The sequence below is a fragment of the Zootoca vivipara genome, chromosome 4 (assembly GCF_963506605.1).
Source record: "Zootoca vivipara chromosome 4, rZooViv1.1, whole genome shotgun sequence".
Lineage (NCBI taxonomy): Eukaryota > Metazoa > Chordata > Lepidosauria > Squamata > Lacertidae > Zootoca > Zootoca vivipara.
In genome coordinates, this window is record NC_083279.1 from 9,066,819 (window position 1) to 9,091,335 (window position 24,517).

Consider the following 24,517-nt stretch of genomic DNA (forward strand, 5'->3'; position numbering starts at 1 on the left):
CCTGCCAACCTAGCAGTTCGAAAGCACATCAAAGTGCAAGTAGACAAATAGGTACCGCTCCGGTGGGAAGGTAAACGGCGTTTCCGTGTGCTGCTCTGGTTCGCCAGAAGCGGCTTTGTCATGCTGGCCACATGACCTGGAAGCTGTACGCCCTCTCCCTCGGCCAATAAAGTGAGATGAGTGCCACAACCCCAGAGTCGGTCACGACTGGAGCCAATGGTCAGGGGTCCTTTTACCTTTTATATAGTCTATTAAGAGCAGGGAGAGTCTCTTTCTTTCTGGCCAGGTTATGTGCACTAGAAAGCCATCATGTGCATTGGCTTCCGAATAGGCGTCACCAGAGTGAAGACACCCAATATTTGGCCACCCTGTAAACAGACTGCTGCTGTTACTCCACTTAACTGAAAGTAGTAAGATGTGAAGTGCCCTCTGTCTGAAAGTCTAGAATATTATTCATTTTCCCTGCTAAAAGCTTAAAAGGTTACTATTGGGAAGAATGATCAGAAAATCCGGCAGACGAAGGCCAAGTTCCAAAGAATGACATTAAGTATATCCAAGGGCTTGTACAGTATTTTTTTAAAAAAACAACCAGCCTCATTTTTAGTTATTTTCTTTGAACTGTAGACCACCCCCACCCATATTCCCATGCCATATTACGGATTGTTAGGGATACATGTGCCAGTTTCAAACGCGGTTTAGCATGCCGCATGGCTGTGCTGCTGGTTGAGGAACCCAAAATGAAACACGTTGAGCAAATGGAACTCAGTTATTTGGATTCTGGCCATTGGTATTTTCATTTTGCTTCTCCCCACTCTAGCTTGCAAAGAAATTCAAAGTGACTCCATTGTCTAGTGACACAACCTCAGGTAATACAAAGCCGAGTGCACATGATACAACAGGAACATGCTTTGACAAACTGGAACATTCTTCCCCACCTCTTAAAATTGTTAATTGCATTATGAAAACTTTACAATGCATTTTCTGAGCACATTTTTTTTTTTGGTGATGACAACTAAAAGCTTGTTTCAAAAACCATCCTTCATTTCAATTATATTACATCCTGTGAAAAACTGTGAGCTTGAAAATACTTCTTCACTATCACATAATATATTACAGAATATTGAAACTGTTACAAGTACAGTAAAATACCTTCAATTCTATTTTCTTTCTTTCTTTGTTGTAAAGAAGCAGTATCCATATAATTGAGGTCCATACTAAAAAACGGTGTTGGTACTGCAATCGGTTTAATGTCAGCATATTTAAAAGTACCAATGGGCATGATTGGTTGAGTACACATTGCACGCTTACGGATATATTTTTTTTAAATGAAACTGTGAAAATATAGCAGTTTTAAGTTTATACATCTTCATCTATAAAACACAGGCAAAGGCATAATACAGTAATACAAGCTGGTTTCCTAATAAGGTAAAATTATTTTAGCCTAAAGAAAAGCTATTTCCAAGTCTGTCTCTTTTTTAAAAATTCTTGAAAGCATTACTAGATCTTAGTTCAGATCACACACATGCGCACAATTAGCCATATGCTCTTGTGTGGGGACATGTAGGGAAGTTCATGGGGGCAGAAGGGCACTGGCGGTTGCTTATGTTTAGCGAACATCATTTTCTATGTGAAAAGAGTGAACAGATCAATGTTTTAAATATAATTATACACTAATATTTATTTTGATGTATTTATTTCCATTACCCCCCCCCCCAAAAAAAAACACCTAACAGGGCTCATGAGTTTTATTTATCGTGCAAGAATTTATCGATTATCAAAGACACCCTTGTACAAAGATATATTTGCACGGAGCGGTGTGTTGCTTCAATACGGCTTTGGGAAGGCATGACATACAAGAACTTCCCCCGAAGGGATAAATCTCATCAAGGAAAACTCCCCAAATGGGAATATCAATATGGCATCTCTAGCAACACCAGTCACTCGACCTTAACCTAAATAAGATGATTTTATCCAAGTGAATAAAATCAACAGAGGAGGACACAAGGAGCAACTGCATCTTAATTCCGTGTGTGAACTCATATTGCAAAAGGCTACTCTCAAAAGGGATCGCTTGCGTCGGAGTCGGAGGAGATGGTGATATGCTCAGGATCGCCACATTTGCATCCTACTGTGTTCATAATATGCTGGGCTGGTTTAGGTGGGAATAGCATCGGGTGTGAGGCTGGCCAGGAAATGACGGGGGTCGTGCTAGCGAAAGGCCAGTTCACACTCTCTCAGAAGAACGAGACTTAGCAGCATCGGATTCATCGAAAGGTAACTCAGCCTGGTTGCCGTTTAGTGAAAATATTGTCAGATTCCAACCACCTTGATATGGATTCTACGGATCTCTGCATGAGTTTGAGTGGGCTATGGCTGCACAAGGCAGGGCAGAATACCACCACCATTGTAACAGGGGAGCTCTTATGCATGTATCATTTACATGGCACAATTTTAAGGAGAAGAATGCATTACTGCAGCATATTTGGAAAAGGGAGAGAACCCTCCCCCTTTCTGTTTTCACAAACAAATAAACAGAGAAGAGATGCGTCTATGTAACTTCTTCAATCCTAATGGACCCTTTTCTTTGATGGCAAGCTACTTTTAATAGTAGTGCTAAAAACATAAGCCTCCCCACACTTTGGGGAAGCCAGTTCTCTTGCCTACTGGTTAATGTGGCTCAAAACAGACCAATTTCATTTTTAAAAATCTCTTCCCGTTTATAAGCCATGAATAAACAGAAGCTCCTTCACAGTGTGACACAATGAGGCTAACCTATGCAGATTCCTAGCTAAATGCTATGCCAAATGTTTTATAAATTTGTTTTGCCTCCACCCGGAGCGCCACAAGCGCAGAGGGAAGCGTTTTCAGATCGTTGCCCACATCAATGGTCTCCCTTCTCACAGAAGGGAATGGGAAGCCCCAGTATGTATTGGGCTACCTTTGCACCATGAGAACCTCGATCTTTATTTAGGCATCAGTTAGGAAAAGCTAAAATACAAAAAGTCGCCCATCTCTTGGCATATTCAGGTCACACTAACAAAGTCAAAACTGCTTTTTTTAAAATGACAGGGGGTTGGGGAAGCTCACCTAGGAATCCCCCCCATTCTCTGAACATTTTTTTAAGCTGAATTTTGTTCTCCGTGTAGTGAAGGGTTGGCTGATTTATCCTGCACTAAGAGCGACTTTTTGGGAATGATCCAAACACAATTAAACAATTATAATCCTGCTTAATGTGAATAGGGGTGTTAAGTACATGCTTAATTCTCATGGAAGCCCATGTCACTTAGAAGTGTCTCAGTTTGCCTGGCTCCTGCATATAGACCTAAGGAATTCACACTCTGTATGTACCCTGCTTGGTATGACTTGCACACACTTGTATAAAATGTGTGCAATTGCTGTGGGCCTGGGTGAGGGACACAGAGCTGGTGGGCCGTGTCCTTTGATTCTCTCCTTTTGGCAACATTTCATCCTCAAGAAACAACTCATAGATGTTAGGATATATGACACATCCCATTGCCAGCTGAGCATTTTAGACATCTGAGTTGACCCAGAGCTGTGGTATGGCTAATTCTTAAGAAAGCCATTATAAATAAGTGAGCAAGCCTAGTTCTCTCCAGGGAACTCCCTGAATCTCCCTTTGTTTTAATGGTCAGATTTAAATTCTTCATATAGGCCAATCCGTAGAAGCTTGCTTATTATGATTTACAATTCTTATGCTGATCCACCTTCTAGTCACATGTTCCTATCCCCGAACTACCAAACTTCTCCAGCCAAAGACTATTAAGCTGTGTGCCAGTGAGGGAACTAAGACCAGTCCTTTCGAAACAGGAGACATACAGTGTGGTCCCATTTGTCCCCTACTGCCCTGTGATGAGAGCCATCCACATATTTCCCCTTCAGATAAGCCCACTTCCTATGGTCCTTTCGGCTAAAAATTGGGAGGCAGGTACTAAATGCATGTATTGTGACAGGGGCAACTGTAGCCCCCCCCCCAATATGCTATTTTCAAGTATGTTATCAATAACAGCATGTTCTATACTTATCATATTTTATTCTCTGCTTTGAATGTGGATCTTACATTTGACTTCACCTAGCAATGTTTTATTTTGAAATCTTTAGGATTATATTTTGGTTTCCCATTCATGTTGCTTTGAATGTGTACTTAACTTTTTCCAGTAACGTTTTATTCCGGATTGTTTTCGCTGATCTTTTAATGTAGGTTGTAAACTGCTTTGATATTTTTTCCCGCTTAAAAATCATAAAGCAGTATAGAAATGAGATTAATAACAATCATCATGATCATCTTTAAGAATATTTTAAGCCGGTCTGTGAGAAGTCAGGCTTTGTGGCCTGCTCAATGCTTTATTTTCTTTCTGCCTGTTTGTTTGTTTTATTTTTGCAGCCCGTCTCATCTGTTATCAACAGGGGCTAGGGGAAGAGAGCGAGATAGGTGGCCTTTAGTTTCTTAGGGAACTTACAGGCAAAATCTGCCCATGAGAGCTACTTTCTTCCAGAAGAAAATGTTACTAGAATCGGTGCATCCCACCTGTCAAAACTGCTCCTTGGCATACATGGAGTAGATATTTGGCTCCAGATAGTCATTCTCCAGACATTTTTGGAATGCCTGCCCACTCTGCCTCAACTTAGTAATGACTAAGTTTTGCCGTAACCAATAGACTTACCCCGACTAGCCGTTGCTTTTAATAAGACTTGTTCACAGCGACATTTTCTTGACTGAGGTTCTAGGTTTAGAAAACAGCAAGTGTTCGGAGACCTCACAAAATCAACTTAAAGTAGCTTCTTCCTGACTACTCCTGCCGTTGACGCATTCAATCCCCTTTCAGAAACAGCTATTCTTAGAGACTGAAGCTCTAAGCACATTTACACTGAAAGTAAATTCCTCAAGCAGGTCGGGGGGCCGCTTCACACGTGTGCATTCAGCATGGTGGCTGTAGAATCGACTCGATGGACCTGCATGTGTGAATGAGCATTGCAGATCAAACACTACAGATCCGAAGGTTTTATCCCATCCCATCCCGCAATGCTGTGCAATGGAATCAGTTCACACATTCAGTTAAGGAGTCGACACCTGCCGATTAGGGAAGAAATGAGAGATGAAGCAATGTACATGTATGTTCGAACATTACTCACTTTCAAGTAAATATGCGGGGGGTTAATGTGTTGATTTAGGGATGGATGGTCAAACCTTTTTTTCCCTACTGTGCAGCCAGGATGTTACATTTTAATGGTCTCTTCCTGTTATAAATTAAGCAAACAGATGTAGAGAGGGTTATTTTACACTGAAATGTTACTGGTGCCTGTTTTATAGATTCCAACAAAAACAGAGATTGACTTTAAATAAGGATTAAAAAAAAGAATTAGTGGCTTCTAGAGTCTGGCATGATGACAGAGGGGTAAATATGTAAAAATACCGCCATCTTTATTGCATAAGTGTGCTGAGGAATCCTTTCGCTTCAAGGAGATTCGTTTGTATCCCTCCTCTTTCCAGTCGCTAGAGCTGGCTTTGTAGATTGCTGATCACTCGACAATCAGGCGTGGTGATATTCTGCAGTGTTTCGATAGTAATCTTTAAAAAAAAGGCGGCGGAGAAACAGGTGAAGAGGAGCTGCAGGAGGCCTGTTCTTTCCAAATGTTTATGTAATATTCCAAATGTCTTTGTAATAGCAGTAATTCTTCAGCAGGAAAAAAAAGTGTGAGAAAAGGTACAAGCCATAAATACTTTTAAAAGGACACGGGTTAGAAAATAATGCCCACTCTTGTCGCATTCAGGCTATCATCTCCCAGCTGAAGGTGATCACGTTGCCTATGCTGGAAAGCCGACTTCAGATGGGAGACAGAACAGTGGCACTACACTTCCTGCTTCTTTGTGTATATGGGACAACGTGGAACGCCCCCTTTTGTGCTAACGCCATCAAAACGGGATTCAGCCCTGCTGAATTCGCTGTAGTTAAAAGAGACCCAGCTCTTGGTACTTCCTTTTTTTTTTTTTTGGTAGGGAGAGGGGACAATGTAGCCTTTCTCAGACAAGCATGTGCCTTCGGCGGTGCAACGCCAAGTGATCCGAACGAGAAAAGCTTCTATCACAGTCTGCGCACTTGAAGGGCTTCACTCCCGTGTGTTTGCGGTAGTGCCTCGTCAATTCGTCCGAACGGGCAAACTTCCAGGTGCATCCCTCCCAGGTACACTTGTATGGTTTCTCTCCTAGGAGACAAGGGGGAAAGGCATTGTCATACTGCATTCGGAAACCTCGGCAAGCTTAGCCTAGGAAAGGCAGATCAAAGAGAGAGAGACTTGGTGCTCATGCAACATTGCACATCACTTACCTGCCAAACCTTGTGAAAATTAAGTCTCTAAACTGTCAGGATTCAAGCCTGCAATGGTCTTGAACTGGAATTTCTGGGTGGTGACGGTGTCAGTTGTCACTACTACATAACTCAGGCCAAAGGCAATTGGTCATTCCAGCAAGGAAGACTCTTTACACCAAGGACGGGGAACTTGCTGCCTGCCAGATGTCATTGGACTCCAACTCCCATCAGCCCCAGGCAGCAAAACCAATGGCCAGGGATGCTGGGAGTTGTAGTCCAATGGCATAGCCACGCTTGCTTTATAGCAATTGGCCACATTTTACCCCTGGCCCCTAACAAAGGCTTTTGTGGTCTGACCTATCATTGCTCCCTGATGATGATTAATTGAATTTATATACCGCCCTATACCTGCAGGTCTCAGGGTGGTTAACAGAATAAAATCAAAATACAAAAACCACATAAGTGCATAATCAACATAAAAACAACATCCAACAAGCCCCACCCTCAAATAACCCCCCTTTCACCTGGCTAGCCAGGAGTACATGTGAAAAAGATTTAGGGGTCTTGGTAGACCACAAGCTTAACATGAGTCCACAGTGTGATGCAGCAGCAAAAAATGGCTAATGCTCTTCTAGGCTGCTTCAAAAGAAGTATAATGTCCATGTCAAGGAATTCCTGCTCTGTTCTGTCTTGGTCAGACATACATACTCTCACCTGGAATACTATGCCTAGTTCAGGGAGCCAAAAAGATGTATATTGAAAAGCTGGAACATGTGCAGAGGAGGGCAACCAAGATGATCAAGAGTCTTGAAAACAAGCCTTATGAGGAACGGTTGAAGGAGCTGGGTATGTTTAGCTCAGAAAAGAGGCGATTGATAGGATAGCCATCTTCTAATATCTTAAGGGCTGTCACACTGAAGATGGAGAGAGATTGTTTTCTCCTGCTCTAGATACCTGAACCAATGGCTTCAAGTTACAAGAAAGGAGATTCCGATTAAACATCAGGAAGAACTTTCTGACAGTAAAGAGTTGTGGACTCTCCTTCATTGGAAGTTTTAAAGCAAAGGTTGGACGGCCATCTGTCATGGATACTTTAGTTGAGATTCCTGCATTGCAGGGGGTTGGGCTAGATGACCCTCAGGGTCCCTTCCAACCCTACAATTCTATGATTCTATGGCCCCCTGGCTTAAACCCCCAAGAAGCTGGGCTTTATAATCCACATTTCTTCAGAGCTACCAGATTATTGTAGCCAAGAGGATTTCTATCCTTGGCACTGCCCAATTGAAGCAATGGAAGAAGAACATTTGTTTCACCTGGTTTAGTAGTATTATCCTTGATTGAAAGGTTCACATGTTCACAGCAACAACAGTGAAGGCTGTGGCATCGCTGTGTATCCCACCCTCAAGTTAAATGCCAAATGCTAACAGGCAGTTGAAATATTTTTATTCATATCTAGATGGTCATGTTATTGGGCCCCAGGAATTAGGCAGCTGGTATATGGGCATGAACCGAGCGACAGATGGCCTGGCAATTGCTAAAGACAGCATGCATTGAAATGCAGTATGACATACTCTCACCACAAGCAGCTGGCTAGCAATCCCATACCAACACACCAATATATCTCCTCTGACTTGGAAGACAGAAATCATAGCCAGAAATCTGGCAACTACAGAGGAAGCGACATAGGTCTATAAGGAAATGCATAAAACAGGTCACCTGAGATGTTTAAACTACAGTTGTTAATTAAGAAAATAACAAGAACCTGCTGGATGAGGCCAATGGTCCACCTAGCCCAGCATCCTGTTCTCAGAGTGACCTGTACAAACCTGGACATGAGTAAAGGTAAAGGTAAAGGGGCCCCTGACCATCAGGTCCAGTCGTGTCCGACTCTGGGGTTGTGGCGCTCATCTAGCTCTATAGGCCGAGGGAGCCAGCGTTTGTCCGCAGACAGCTTCCGGGTCATGTGGCCAGCATGACAAAGCTGCTTCTGGCGAACCAGAGCAGCGCACGGAAACACCGTTTACCTTCCCGCCGGAGCGGTTCCTATTTATCTACTTGCACTTTCGAACTGCTAGGTGGGCAGGAGCTGGGACTGAGCAACGGGAGCTCACCCCGTTGCAGGGATTCGAACTGCCGACCTTCTGATCAGCAAGCCCTAGGCTCAGTGGTTTAACCCACAGCGACACCTGGGTCCCCCCCCCTTTTTATGAGTGCATCAACACAATTCACTGGGAATTGTTGTTGACATCTGTTTGTCTCAAGAGACGATGGAGTGCGCCTCCAGGGGTGAAGTCAAGCTGCTGTGTTAGCAGCAAGTGAACTCCTTGGCGTGCAAACCTGGGCAGTGTGTCTGGAAGTCCTGGGCCACCCAGACCATAAGACCCCTTCTTGACCTCACTGATGTGGTCCAAAGGAAAGCAAAGCAAAGTGTTTAGCACCAGCATGGCTATAGGAGTTGCCGGAAGGAGGCATGCAAGGCACCATCCATCTTAGGACTCCTCTCTGGATTTGCGTAGGGTTTACTCCTTAGCCTTTTCTAAGACCACAGACTTGACATGAGTCAACAGTGTGATGCAGCAGCTAAAAAAGCCAATGCAATTCTGGGCTGCATCAATAGGAGTATAGCATCTAGATCTAGGGAAGTAATAGTACCACTGTATTCTGCTCTGGTCAGACCTCACCTGGAGTACTGTGTCCAGTTCTGGGCACCACAGTTCAAGAAGGATACTGACAAGCTGGAACGTGTCCAGAAGAGGGCAACCAAAATGGTCAAAGGCCTGGAAACGATGCCTTATGAGGAACGGCTTAGGGAGCTGGGTATGTTTAGCCTGGAGAAGAGAAGGTTAAGGGGTGATATGATAGCCATGTTCAAATATATAAAAGGATGTCATATGGAGGAGGGAGAAAGGTTGTTTTCTGCTGCTCCAGAGAAGCGGACACTGAGCAATGGATTCAAACTTCAAGGAAGAAGATTTCACCTAAACATTAGGAAGAACTTCCTGACAGTAAGAGCTGTTCGGCAGTGGAATTTGCTACCAAGGAGTGTGGTGGAGTCTCCTTCTTTGGAGGTCTTTAAGCAGAGGCTTGACAGGCATATGTCAAGAATGCTTTGGTGGTGTTTCCTGCTTGGCAGGGGGTTGGACTGGATGGCCCTTGTGGTCTCTTCCAACTCTATGATTCTATTATTCTTTTCTACTCCCAAAGATATCCCACAAGGCAGCAGACTTAATTGATTTAAATGCCAGTTGCCCCTCCACTTGTTCTTAAGCTAGGAATGAAAATGTCAAGGACCCGCTAATCTGTTATGAAGCTAGGGAAACATCTGATCATGTCCTTTTCTCCCTTCATTCGCCAATACAGTGGAAGGAAAGTAAGAAAGTCACCACTGTTCCTCTTGCTTGTCAATCATCCCAGTGCTTTTCTTAAATTGGCACACAGCATTGGAAGGCAGTAGTAGAGTCTTGTTTCTTACTGAGCACGTGTTCTCCCCATGTACCATCCTACTATCTAATCTCCAGGCTGGTGATCTTCAAATGTTGTTCGACTCAAACTACCGCCAGCCCTAGAGAATGTTCAGGGATGGTGGGAGCTGGAGACATCTGAAAAGCACCAGGTTTGAGAAGACTGCTATAATCTACATAGTTTGTACCTTAAGAACATAAAAGGCGTCCATCTAGATCAGTCCATCTTTCTCCTTGCATGCTGTTTCCAATGATGGGCAGACAGATTCTTCCAATTTAAGCATAAAGGCCTGACTCTTAAGCAAGCTCAACATTTAGGGGAAGAGGATTCATCTTGTCTGGCAAGTCTTGTTTTGTTTTCATGGTGGAAAAAGGGAGGGGCGGCATCAGAAACCAAGAGAACAAAAGGAGAGGCGGAATCTCAAGCTAGTGCTGAGCGCTAGTAATTTATTATTACAAATAAATTGCCCAATGCTTTTCAATAGAAATCCTTTTGAAAGGAAATTCTCCGAGTGAGCTGTTTTAGCTGGCGTACTGCACTGAGAATACGTGCACGACCTTTTGCCCCCAAAGAAGAGTTTCCATGCAATAATAAATTACTACTTTTGAGCATCAACAGCTCCTCCTCACCTTTTGTTCTCTTTCTGCCCCCACTCCCCCAATTTCATGGCCACAATCCAAAACATAGCTTTTGTTTCCAACACATGGGATTCAGAGCGCTTGCATCTGTGCTGGATTGTGGCCTGTATGTTTACATGTTCTCTCATTAAGAGTTTACCCCACAGCTAGTAACGGGCAGGCCCGTTCATTTTGTGTCCTCCAATCTTCAGTTCTCCACATTTCCACACCAGCCTGCAATTATTATTTTCTAAAGTCTCCACCAGCTTTTTAGTGTAATTTTATCTGAATTTTGCCTGATAAACACATTTTTACAGAGCAATTTCCGCTAAAAAAACCCACATCTTTGGATGCTGTTTTCACTGATATATGCATTTCTATGTGCACTTTGCTCTATTATATGCATTTTTTCATACCCCTTGCCTGCCTGGAGAATTGCACCAAAAAAATAATATTACGAGAATTGCTAATTCCGCAGGACGGCTGTGTTTTTCGTTTCTCGTGCTGTTTTAGAAAGTGCATATTGGTTTGGTTCTCCTTTAAATATGAACTGAGTTAAATTTCTCCTCCCACACCATCCCACTCCACCCCACTCCCCAAATTTAAGCACCACTGAATGCAAGCCCATGGTTTAGAGCAGGGGTTCCCAAACTAAGGCCCGGGGGCCGGATGCGGCCCAATCGCCTTCTAAATCTGGCCCGCGGACGGTCCGGGAATCAGCATGTTTTTACATGAGTAGAATGTGTCCTTTTATTTAAAGTGCATCTCTGGGTTATTTGTGGGGCCTGCCTGGTGTTTTTACATGAGTAGAATGTGTCATTTTATTTAAAATGCATCTCTGGGTTATTTTGGGGGCATAGAAATTCGTTCATATTTTTTTTTCAAAATATAGTCCGGCCCCCCACAAGGTCTGAGGGACAGTGGACCGGCCCCCTGCTGAAAAGGTTTGCTGACCCCTGGTTTAGAGTGTGCTCCTGGTTGTTCCTCTGCAACAGGACCAGCATTCGTTGCTGTTAAAATTCATCACCAAACACAAGGCCTATCGTTTTCCAAGGGGCACCAATCAACCTGGCGTCATATGATTTCAGGAGGCTGACAGGCAGGCAGGCAGACCTCCTCCAACCCACAGAGCGTCAGCCACTTATGGATCCAGCCTGCTGAACCAAAGTGGGTCCTCACCTTTGCTCTATTCACTGCTGCAGTGTAGCCTCAAGACCAGGCATCCCCAAACTTCGTCCCTCCAGATGTTTTGGACTACAATTCCCATCATCCCTGACCACTGGTCCTGTTAGCTAGGGATCATGGGAGTTGTAGGCCAAAACATCTGGAGGGCCGCAGTTTGGGGATGCCTGCTCAAGACCCACCTTTGTAGCTACTGTTAGTGGAATATCTGCCACCTCTTCCACGAGTCTCCCACACCAGGTCAGGGCGACATAAAAACTCACAGGGCTATGTTAACAGCAAGCTTAGAACACCACACAACTCCTTGGGAAAACTGGACTAGCTGAGTTTAGAGTTTGTTGGTTTTGCTGGATCAAAATGAAAATTAGCATCCCCCGGCTCCTTGAATCACCAGTATACTGCACCCCAAAACAATTGATGGCTTCAGCTCCACTTTTCAATGCATTCTGAGCAGATAACAGTTGAAGATTAGGTAAAGATAGTTATAGTTGGCAGCTGGAGGGTAAGCTATAATAAACTATAATTTGCAGGTTTGACTCTAACCCAAAGGAGACCTTAGTCATTTTTCAACAGCTATTTTTAATACAAATATTTAACATTTTCCCCAAACAGCCCTTGAACATGCCCACACGCTGAACTCCCCATTAATTACTGTTGTTAAATGATTGTTCACCACACCCATAGCCTGATACAGCAAAAGGGCAGGAGGGGGGATGATTATACTTCAAGCATGACCTGGAACCCCAGCAAAGTCCAATTAAAGTGCATGGCCACCTCGACTACCAGATTAAGTTCAAAAGGCAAATCTTTCATGCCATTTATGCTCCCATCCACTTGGTGAGGGGTGGGGGGGCGAGAGTACAGTATTTAGCCAGTAGTTATGCAGGTGACTAACTGCATGTTGGGTTGTGCCCAAAATACACATTGCTTGGACAATAAAAGGGTTTTAATTTAATGTGAAAACATCACTGTAATTGACATAACCTCCGAGGGAACGTGCAAACAGGGATTTGGCATTCTGTGTATGGAGTAAGACAAAGAGTGGGAACAGCTGCTGATTCTCCTTTGTTGAAAGATCTCCGGCCCCTTCCCATGTTATGCTGGTGGCCTGGGAGATGCCGAACCATGGCTCAATCTTTTATTTCCATTTTCGTTTAAGAAGGTTTTCATTTCTATTTATTTATTCACAAAACATTATTTTATTACCAATTTTATCATTTGCACATGCCTATTTTCTTTTTATTTTCTTTCCATGTCAAAAACACATATTTTCTTATTCCCCCTTTTCTCCTTAAAAAGCAAGACACGCAATCCAGGCATTTACACACATGTGCCTGTTACCCCAAAATTGAAGGGGTGGAGAAATGAACAGTATTCCAAGCATGAGTACAACATTCCCTTTACTAGAATTTGAATAGTGTGGCTGTTTCAAACTTGCAAGTTATAACATTTCATGTCCTAGTTTTACATGACCATAGCTGCTACACTGTGGAAAAGATGTGTGACTGGATTGCAGAATTCCCAAGAACCCATGGAAGCCACTTGGGTGAGTTTAAAGCATTCAGTTTCAGAATGCTTCCAGGTTACAATCAAGTTCTGGTACAAGAAGCTCAGCGTAGCCTGCTCACTGCAGGAATTCGGCAAGTTCCTCAAACTTGGCATCTGTTGATGCAATGTCTGTCATGAAACCTGATGAAGGACACAAAAGTCGTTTCAGGTTATTACTAGGATGAGCATCCCTACCTGCCGAGCATGTCCTAGTGTCCCAGTCTTGCTGCAGTGCCACCAAACACAGCAACAGTTCATCTAGTGCTGGGCTGGCGTGGTAGAGGAGAGGACATTAGAAGAATAGCCTGCTAGATATTTCTGTTCTTAATGCTGAATTGTAAACTGTTGCAGCCCACCTTGGGGCCTGTGAATGAAGGGTGGGGTATGCTGAAAACTGGGGCAACCACAACTTGTATTCTAACTTCACTGCACTGTGTGCTACTGGGACCAGTTCAAGATGTTGGTAATGATATGGTCCTAAATGACTTGGGGGTCAAGTATATGCAATGCCTCCTCCAATACCAGCCAACCTAGTTATTAAGATGGTGGTTCTTATGAGTATTCGCAGTAGGGGAATGTGCAATAAAGTCTTCTTGGTGGTGGCACTCTAACTCTGGAATGTTTTTCCTTTTGGGATAGCTTTGTTTTCTTGATGCTTAGATGTCAGCTGCAGAATTTTTAAACTCAGGCTTTTATAAAGTGAGGTTAGGTTGTTTCTAATACCTAACAGTAGCAGTTTTGATGGTTCTGATTCTCACAAGTATTTTATAGTTGGTTATTGTTGCATTATTTATGGTGTTGTGTTTTTATTGTAGGGAGCGGGTGGTGCTGTGGTCTAAACCACTAAGCCTCTTGGGCTTGCCATTTGGAAGGTCGGCAATTTGAATCTGTGCGACGGGGTGAACTCCCATTGCTCTGTCCCATCTTCCGCCAACCTAGCAGTTTGAAAGCATACCAGTGTGAGTAGATAAATACATTATAGTCCTTGAGGTTTGGGTTTCTCAAGTCATGAATGTTGGTTGCTGGTCTGGATCTGAAGTAAAATGGTAGCATTGTCATCAGACGTGTGACTAGGGAAGTGTAAGGACAGGAATGAATAGTGGAACGGGAGTTGGAACTCCATTATCAGTAACCTAATAAGAGGTTGTTGGATTGGACCAGTGGCCTATCTAGTCCAGCATCCACAGTTCAAGAAGGATACTGACTAGCTGGAACGTGTCCAGAGGAGGGCAACCAAAATGGTCAAAGGCCTGGAAACGATGCCTTGTGAGGAACGGCTTAGGGAGCTGGGTATGTTTAGCCTGGAGAAGAGAAGGTTAAGGGGTGATATGATAGCCATGTTCAAATATATAAAAGGATGTCATATAGAAGAGGGTGAAAGGTTGTTTTCTGCTGCTCCAGAGAAGCGGACACGGGGCAATGGATTCAAGCTACAAGAAAGAAGATTCCACCTAATCATTAGGAAGAACTTCCTGACAGTAAGAGCTGTTCAACATTGGAACTTGCTGCCAAGGACTGTGGTGGAGTCTCCTTCTTTGGAGGTCTTTAAGCAGAGGCTTGGCAACCAAAATGGTCAAAGGCCTGGAAACGATGCCTTGTGAGGAACGGCTTAGGGAGCTGGGTATGTTTAGCCTGGAGAAGAGAAGGTTAAGGGGTGATATGATAGCCATGTTCAAATATATAAAAGGATGTCATATAGAAGAGGGTGAAAGGTTGTTTTCTGCTGCTCCAGAGAAGCGGACACGGGGCAATGGATTCAAGCTACAAGAAAGAAGATTCCACCTAATCATTAGGAAGAACTTCCTGACAGTAAGAGCTGTTCAACATTGGAACTTGCTGCCAAGGACTGTGGTGGAGTCTCCTTCTTTGGAGGTCTTTAAGCAGAGGCTTGACAGCCATCTGTCAGGAATGCTTTGATGGTGTTTCCTGCTTGGCAGGGGGTTGGACTGGATGGCCCTTGTGGTCTCTTCTAACTCTATGATTCTAAATAGGCACCACTGTGGTGGGAAGGTAAACCATGTTTCCGTGTTCTCTGGCTTCCATTACGGTGTTCCATTGCACCAGAAGCGGTCTGGTCATGCTGGCCACATGACCTGGAAAGCTGTTTGTGGACAAATGCCGGCTCCCTCGGCCTGAAAGCGAGATGAGTGCCGCAACCCCATAGTTGCCTTTGACTGGACTTAACCGTCCAGGGGGTCCTTTACCTTATTTTATTGGACATCACCCTGAACATCCTTGCGGGGAAGGGAGATTCAGAAAGACAACAAATGAATGAATGAATAATGAAACCGCACCAATGTGTAAATTTTCTTCTACAGGGCAAAAGCAATCAATGATGTTTCACTTCATTATACTGTACACTTGCCACCCAGATGAAAACACAAAGGTGATGCCAAATTGGGCCTTATCTGAAGTGTGAAAATGAGAAAAGCATTTGGCAAGTTAAGTATCTTGTTATGTGGACTCCCACATGGTTCAGACAACTTCAGCTATGACACTCACTGCAAACCAATAAAAGGACGGTGGCTTCCTGAAGCAGCCATACTCACATGGAGAGCATTTTTGGATTTAATGCCTACATGCAGTTTCAAAGCCAAGTAGATGATCACACCACAGTTTGCATATATTGAGCTGCATCAAAGCAGACAGAATATACTGAGTCACAAACTGGTCAGAAATGAGTGCGCCTTGAGTCACTTGGTCTCACGAGAGCGCTTTGATTCAGTATGATTTAAGTATGTGATATAAGTGAATGGGCTGAATCATCATTATCTGTTTGGGGGAAGTTATTGAACGTAAGCTTTGTAGAACCACCGTTAACAGCAAATTATGCAAATCAATGCTCTCATTAGCACATTGACACTGAGCAAACACATGGGAACTATATGTTCTAAGAACAGAGTAGCTTCTTCATAATCCATTACGGGTCAACTTGGGGCAAAGTCCCAGAAATCGCAACTATGGATTAGTTTCCTTGTTCTAACGCTGACTCATACGGACTTTGGGCGAGTTGTGATATGATGTATAATAAATCAGGAAACTTAAGGAAGAATATACATCCCTCGTCTTATTCTTCTGTTGGTTAATGTGTCACTCCTACGTTCAGGACAAGTTCTCTTCTAAAGTTACCCTTCCCCTATTTCCTCACGCATTGTCTGCTGTTGTCTGCAAACAATGTCGGAAAATGAGGCATAGGTCACCAAGTTGCGGTGAGGATCCTGAAGGAGATTCTAATCCAACCTTCATCAACCTGGCACCCTCCAAGTTGACAAAGGCTGTTCTAACCAATGGTTGGAAGAACTCATTGACGTTTCCTGTCCTAAGAGGCCAGCTTGAGAGATGTGCCCCAGAATCCTTTGCAGCATCACAGTAGGTCCTGTAAAACAGCCCTTGGAGTTTGCATAGCTTTCCTGACATCCCAGAGTTCCAGAGTCTGAGCAACTCTTCTCTCTGGTCCCAACTAGGTGTACTTCTAGATACAGGAGGTGTATTCTGAAAATCTGAGCCAGGAGTGAAGCTTGTAAGAGGGAAAGTGGTCCTGACCTGGCTTCCGAATCTTCATCCTGGGAACTGAAGTTTTGTGAAGGTGCTGAGGATTTTGTTAATTTGGTGGCAAGAGGAAATACATATGTATTACCATTTTACATTTCCAGTGTAGTTCCAGTTCTTTCAGCCCATACCTAATTTTTCTATAGTCTTAAGGACCACCATTACATAGCTGCCAAGTCTCCCGTATTCCCCGGGAAACCCCCGTTTTTCCAGCTGCCCCCAGCCGAAAAAACGGATTTTTTTGTTTCCCCCGGGTTATTCTGGCGCGGCGGCCATTTTGGAACTGGGCGGAACATGCTCAGAAGCGACTTTTGATGCTGCTTTGCCCAGTTCCAAAATGGCTGCAGCGCGACTTCTGGTGCGACGGCCATTTTGGAACAGGGCAGAGCAGCATCAAAAGTTGCTTCTGAGCATGCTCCGCCCAGTTCCAAAATGGCGGCAGTGCTACTTCCGGTCTGCTACTTCCGGTCCAGTCCCTTATTTCTCAGGCCGGAACTTGGCAGGTATGCACCATTATCTTGGCGATTCTGAAAAGGGATTAACATTCTAATCCACGCGAGCGACAAGTGATATAGAAACGTAAGTTTTAGCAGGGAAACGGAAAGGAAAACAGAGAAGTCAGAAAACAATATGCTAAGAATCAGCTTCCTCTACTGCTTGCCTTCTAAAGCAGGGTGAAACATGTTCCTTAGGTTACAATGCAAAGTTTATACAGCCTTTTTCTACTACCCAAGGGTCCATAGTCCATTCTTAAGGGAGAACTGCCAAGTTGGCTGTTTGCTCAGGTACAAAGTTGCAAATGTGCTTCTTTGGCCACACCCCTTTGGTTACAACTTGGATGCAAGCAAACGACACCCAGAGAGCTTCCTGTTGAAAAAGACTGACCATTTCTACTTATTATGAGATTACCTTGAAAGCTACCTGTGCTGAAATTATTTTTCTCGCTTAAAACAAATACTGACATCTCACCAATTGCAGCACCTTCCTTCCCGAGGAAGCTGCTGTCTAAAAAAACCCTAAAATTTCCTTGATCGAAAGTTATTTCCCCCTGTTCGTCATTACACAAATATTTGTCCCATTCAGCATACAAAGGCTGAAGCATCATAATGACTTGCAAAAGACAAGAGTCCCGCCCAGAGTGTTGGAGGTGGTATGAAGGAGATATCATATTTTTTCCGGTCCTGCTATGGTCTCTGGCCAGACAGACTGCAACTTTTTGTAGTGCTAATACCTCTCAACTTTTCCTCTGTTTAAAACGCTGGACACAGAAAACAGTTAACATTTTTAGAGCAAATCACTTGAAGAAAACATGCTCAAGGCAATATTGCAAAACCCTAGATAAAAGAAGATGCTGTAGTAGGGGCTGGAGACAAAGCGCTGTGGTGACCAGCAAGGATGGCAATGGGAGCTTAGATTGTCTCACTTAAGAGGTCTCGTTTCTTACCAGGATGTACAACCAGAGCTCCTTGTCTCCTTGCAATTAAGGGGCCTTGAATTACTTGCCTCTGTTTCATGGGACCTTCTGCTCTGGACTGTTGTGTTTCACCCACACTTCATTTTTATTACATTTATATCCCGCCATTTCTCCCAAAGGAGCCTAAAGATGGTTGCTATTTGGTTTAACTGAGATCCAATCTATTAAAAATGCCTGATATGGAATGCTTTTGTAACCCCTGTGATTGATTACAGGGGCTACACTTTTTAGGAAGTATTCTTCATGTTGCTGCAAATGGAGTGTTTCCAGTGGTATCACTGGTTTTCATGTCATCTGTGGGTGATCTACCACCTGAAGATCATTCACATTGCTCTGGCAGTTGGTTAGTAAGATACCTGCTATCCTAAAGGTCTACCAACAACTATAACAGCATAATGGGACCTCTGCCTTCAGAGGCAATAAACCTTTGTGTTCCAGATGCTGCGAAAAAGGTGGTTATGCCTTCATGCTTATGAACCTCTCACAAGCATCTTCACATTGTTGTTTAGTCGTTTAGTCATGTCCGACTCTTTGTGACCCCATGGACCAGAGCACGCCAGGCACTCCTGTCTTCCACTGCCTCCCGCAGTTTGGTCAAACTCATGTTGGTAGCTTCGAGAACACTGTCCAACCATCTCACCCTCTGTCGTCCCCTTCTCCTTGTGCCCTCCATCTTTCCCAACATCAGGGTCTTTTCCAGGGAGTCTTCTCTTCTCATGAGGTGGCCAAAGTATTGGAGCCTCAGCTTCAGGATCTGTCCTTCCAGTGAGCACTCAGGGCTGATTTCCTTCAGAATGGATAGGTTTGATCTTCTTGCAGTCCATGGGACTCTCAAGAGTCTCCTCCAGCACCATAATTCAAAAGCATCAATTCTTCGGCGATCAGCCTTCTTTATAGTCCAGCTCTCACTTCCATACATCACTACTGAGAAAACCATAGCTTTAACTATACGGACCTTTGTCGGCAAGGTGATGCCTCTGCTTTTTAAGATGCTCTCTAGGTTTGTCATTGCTTTTCTCCCAAGAAGCAGGCGTCTTTTAATTTCGTGACTGCTGTCACCATCTGCAGTGATCAAGGAGCCCAAGAAAGTAAAATCTCTCACTGCTTCCACTTCTTCCCCTTCTATTTGTGATGGGGCCGGTGGCCATGATCTTGGTATTTTCACATTATGCAGCTCCATCCTACACATGTTTACTTAGAAGCAAGTCCTCCAGAGTTCAGCAGGGCTTACTTCTGGGAAAAAGTAGACAAGACTGCAATGTTATGGTGCTTTCAGGCACCATAAAAATCAGCCAATATTAGCTTCCTCCTCGTTACACATGGTAACTTGCAGGGCTGGTCTCAGGATCTCTGAAAATTCACTCTTTCATACAGAAGTACAGAATGCGGCTGGGTACAGTGCAGAATGAGGCCTGTTGTCTTCTTTGTTTCCTCTGCAAGCTCTGGAAAAACCACGTCAAGGCACACAGTGTTGTGTAAGTATGGTAGCATAAACTAGCATACCTTCCTTCATACCTTGGATTATTATTTTTTGTGGAACACTAGCTGCAAGGGTTGAATACCCCTAGAATTTTTTTTGGGGGGGGGGGGGCAGGATGGTTGTTTTGAGATTTCTGCCTAAAAACCATACTGTTTCAGCCCTGAGAAACTGCTTACATGTTTATGAAGATGCAAATGCTTCCAAATGGCATTTCATGTTACCACAATCAACTCCATGAACTTACATCTGTCTACTTTAAGTGACCTTAAATCTGTAACGTATATATTTTGCACAGCCCCCACGCAGCTGCAGGGCCCGGTTTTCAATCTTGTTCTAGGAATGCATGTGGGCTGAAGTTCTAGAAGGCACAGTATTAAGCACTGATTTGGACTTTGGGGAAATCTTATTCTTTGAACATAATGAAATCATCAGCATTCCCAGGTGGCACACACGCAGACATAAACACACATATAACTATTTAGAAAGCCAACAGTCACTGCCGAAAACCTTTTCATAACAACTCGGAGACCGAGCACAATCAAGGATTGCTTTCCTTTATCCCTCTAAGACACTGTTGTGGGAATAACCATTGGGGATCTTTTCCAGCTGGGCACCATGTCAGACCTACAGAGCAGAGGAATCATTCTTCAGCATGCATGTGTGCGCATTTGTGTACGCTTTATGATCACATCCTTGCAATCACATCTGAGAAGGCTGCATTAATTTGCACCTGAACCCTAAACGGAGCCCTGGGACTTTGATAGAACTTATTTCCACCATATTTATTTGCTACATTTATATTTATGGTCGCCATATTGAAGACCTGTGCTCTGGCCCTCTTCATGCTGTTGGGACTATCATCTCCCTTAGTCTTTGACCACAGGCCATGCTGGCTGGGACTGATAGGAGTTGGAATCTAACAACACCCCTGAGCTCTGGAATGGCAAAACACTGGCCATTATCTAGAAGCACTAGATGGTGGCTCAGTAATTTACCATAGGCTACCAAAATAAATAAATAAATAAATAAATAAATAAATAAATAAATAAATGGGGGCGCGGGTGGTGCTGTGGGTTAAACCACAGAGACTAAGGCTTGCCGATCAGAAGGCGGTTGGCGGTTCGAATCCCCGTTATGGGGTGAGCGACTGTTGCTCAGTCCCTGCTCCTGCCAACATAGCAGTTCGAAAGCAAGCCAAAGTACAAGTAGATAAATAGGTACCACTCCGGCGGGAAGGTAAATGGCGTTTCCGTGCGCTACTCTAGTCCACCAGAAGCGGCTTAGTCATGCTGGCCACATGACCCGGAAGCTGTATGCCGGCTCCCTCGGCCAATAAAGCGAGATGAGGGCCGCAACCCCAGAGTCTTCCGCGACTGGACCTAATGGTCAGGGGTCTCTTTACATTTACACAAAAAAAATATGATTTCCTAAATGGTCCAGTTATCATGTCTCAGAGTCACTGCTGTCTGGTATTATCTAAGTCTTAACTTTCAGAAACTAAACATGACCATGTCCATTTAGTGTGACACAGCCTTAGACCAATGAATTTGACAATTAGAAGCCCATTTTACCTATTCTGAACAAGCAAGCAAGCAAACAAGCATCTCAAGTTCTTGGTCACCAATTCCTTATTTGCCACTCTGGGTGCTATGTGAGCAGAAGATCACAACAGTAACAACAACTCAGTCAGTAGAGCATGAGATTCTGAATCTCAGGGCTGTGGGTTCGAGCCCAGCGTTGGGCAAAATATTCTTGCATTGCCGGGGTTTGGAGTAGATGAACCTCATGGCCCCATCCAACTCTGCAATTCTATGATTCTATTATTCCAGAGCCTCGTCTTTTTGTATTATGTTCTCTATCCTGATATCCTTGAGGTTTTTATTTACAATCAAGCGGCATATAATGTTTTGTTTTTTAAAAAAACAATATACAAAAATCCTTTAACATTGCAGCAATCCGTTTGCTGACTACAAAAACAGGTAACAAAAATGAAAGCTGAAGAAAACGATTCATCTATCTATACTGCAGGCGGAACTGGGCCAGGTTATTTGCTTCTGGAAGCAGAAAATCTAAGTGGTTTTAGTTTTAGAAAATAGGAAATAAATGTCAAAACTGCTACTCTTTACTGGCAAATCAGTTTGCTCTCTGAGGCAGTTGCTTCACTATGTCTTACGACAGAGACAGCCCTGAAGAGCCCAAACACAGTAGCTTCTAGTGGTTTCCGTAGTGAAATTGGAAACACACACAGAAAGATAAAGCCAAACTTGAAGTACTGCTACGGTAGTACAGTGGAACCTCGGTTTATGAACACCTTGGTTTACGAATTTTCGGTTTACGAATGCCACAGACCCATCTGGAACGGATTAATTCACTTTCCATTACTTTCAATGGGAAAGTTCGCTTCAGTTTATGAACGCTTCAGTTTATGAACAGACTTCCGGAACCAATTGTGTTCATAAACCGAGGTACCACTGTATTGGTATTTCAACCTTAAAGAAGTAAGGAGTTGGGGCTGATGATGTAACCTTTCAGTCTGGCAAGGTTGTTGTGGGACAAATTCTTGTCGCCTGTGGCATAAATGAACGTGGAGAATTTGCCGTAAAGAAAGCCAAAGAGTCTACAGAATGGCGACCAACCCCGAGAGGATTAGAAGGAGAGAATGACTAGTCTCCATTCTGTCAAATGAAGGGATTACTCTAGGCAAGTAAATTTCTATCAGGTAGAGCAGACAAATAGTATTAAACCATTCTTAACAAAACAAAAGGTACTGAATGGTGCTTAAAGGTCACAGAACAAGTCGAACTTATTTTTCATGTCTCCAGTCATGGGTCTTACCTGTGCTTCCAACTACTGAAAGGGGGGAAAAACATGAACAAAGACTAATGACAGGTGCCATTTCTTATTCAAATAAATATCTGGTGGAGCCTGAGGAATGCAGAGTTTAAACAGGCTCAGACTAAACAAAACACAAAAGTTGTCTGCCATCCTCTCTTCTGCAGGTGTCTCAGATTTATTAAAAAGGAAAATACCTTGGACCACAGAATGCCCTGTAACAAGGCTGCATTTCTGACATCTTTAGCAATGCCTCCATTGATCAGGAGCCCCAAAGTCTAGTTAGAGAGGCTTCTCTATAGCTCAGAATCAAGGCATTTTCTTTCTGGCACTATCGTGATCCTCTGAAATAATACTAAAGCCCACTGAGGCTGTGTATTGTGCCCTCAGTTTTCCTGGAGTTGGGTGTCACCAAGAGCTATAAGCTGATCAGGCACAAACTCACAAGCTGATCTTATGCTCTCTGCCCAAGCTTTGCTCTGAAATGTGGGGACAACACCACTAGGCCTCCTTTGCAGGATTGTCAACAGGATTAATTAAATAATGTGCCTGAAGTGCTCTGCAAATTTGAAGTGTACTATCCATCACATCTGAACTGGGCTGATGGCTGCTAAGAGCTGGACTGTTGATAGGTCCCCTTCATTATATTTAAGGAGGCTCAAAGCGCTTTCTTTTAATCACAGGCCAAGTACTCTGAATTATAACATTATGAACCCTTCAACTCCAACACTGAATCTTCCAGTGGAGATTGTGTGGACACACAAGACCTTAGATCCAGCTCCATGACTTCTGTTGCAAGGCTACTGAGACTGCAAGCTCTCTGGGGCACAGAATCGTATTTTGTCACTATTACACTGCAATGTGATGAGACAGTAAATAAATAGAAAGCTACCATTAAAGAAAATGTTAGTGTAAGCCAGTGTTAGAAATGGAGAAATGAAAGCAAGGAGCTAAATGGCACCTTGAGGGACCCAGGTGGCGCTGTGGGTCCCTCAAGACCACTGAGCCTAGGGCTTGCTGATCAGAAGGTCGGCGGTTCGAATCCCTGTGATGGGGTGAGCTCCTGTTGCTTGGTCCCAGCTCCTGCCAACCTAGCAGTTCGAAAGCACGTCAAAATGCAAGTAGATAAATAGGAACTGCTACAGTGGGAAGGTAAACGGCATTCCCATGTGCTGCTCTGGTTCGCCAGAAGCGGCTTTGTCATGCTGGCCACATGACCTGGAAGCTATACGCCGGCTCCCTCGGCCAATAATGCGAGATGAGCGCGCAACCCCAGAGTCGGTCACAACTGGACCTAATGGTCAGGGGTCCCTTTACCTTTACCTAAATGGCACCTTGAACCTAGGCACAACAATGAAATGTCTAGGCACTCTTTTTTATAACAAGAATACAAAGCTGAAAGGGAATGAACTGCAGCTAAAATATTATGTTCATTTTTTTACATGGTCTAGTCCTTCCCCTGCCCCCCCCCGGATATTCTTAAGAGGGTCTCTTCTCCAATCTTCAGAGAGGAGCTGGAAGTGGGGAGGCAGAAAAAGGTCCTCCTTTCCTTCCACTCTGTAGTTTTAATCTGAAATCTTAGGCGCAGTACTGCGCCCAGAGCCCAGAAACTGCTCGCGCTAATGAAATTCCCTGTCGCAAAATGTGCCTAGAAGTTTTGAACACTGGTGTAAGCGTAGAGTCATGCATAGTCACCCTTCCCACGCTGTATTTCAAACTGGTGGGAACACAAATGTGTCATGATTTAAGTTGTGGAAAATACTGTTGACTAAAACCATTGAAATGTACGACTATGACAAATTTAGAGCCTTTAATTTCAGTGGGTCCATTCTGAGTAAAAAAAAAATTCTACAACTCTTAGTCATAAGCCCCTTCTCCTCAGGCAAGGTTGGTAAGGAATTCAAGGGCAGGCTTGTAAATAGCTACTTGCCTGCTGTGGTAAATAAGAATCCTCTCTAGGTGAATGGACAGGAAAGTTCAAGTCAGAAGATGGGGATCTTTTATTCATTTTTAATCTGTTGATATACCACACATGACTAACGTACAT

The 24,517-nt window shown here is 43.8% G+C and overlaps 1 protein-coding gene across 6 annotated transcripts in view; it reads right to left on the reverse strand.

The window, feature by feature from the left end:
* Nucleotides 1-586: 586 nt before the first annotated feature.
* The window catches only part of KLF12 (KLF transcription factor 12), a 214,884-nt gene continuing 190,953 nt past the window's right edge, over nucleotides 587-24,517 (reverse strand). For all 6 annotated transcript variants that reach the window (XM_035114707.2, XM_060273328.1, XM_035114717.2 and 3 more), the window contains one exon: nucleotides 587-6,222. In XM_035114707.2, coding sequence (XP_034970598.1) covers nucleotides 6,041-6,222 — 182 coding nt within the window. In that variant the 3' untranslated portion in view covers nucleotides 587-6,040. The remainder of the gene's footprint in view (nucleotides 6,223-24,517) is intronic.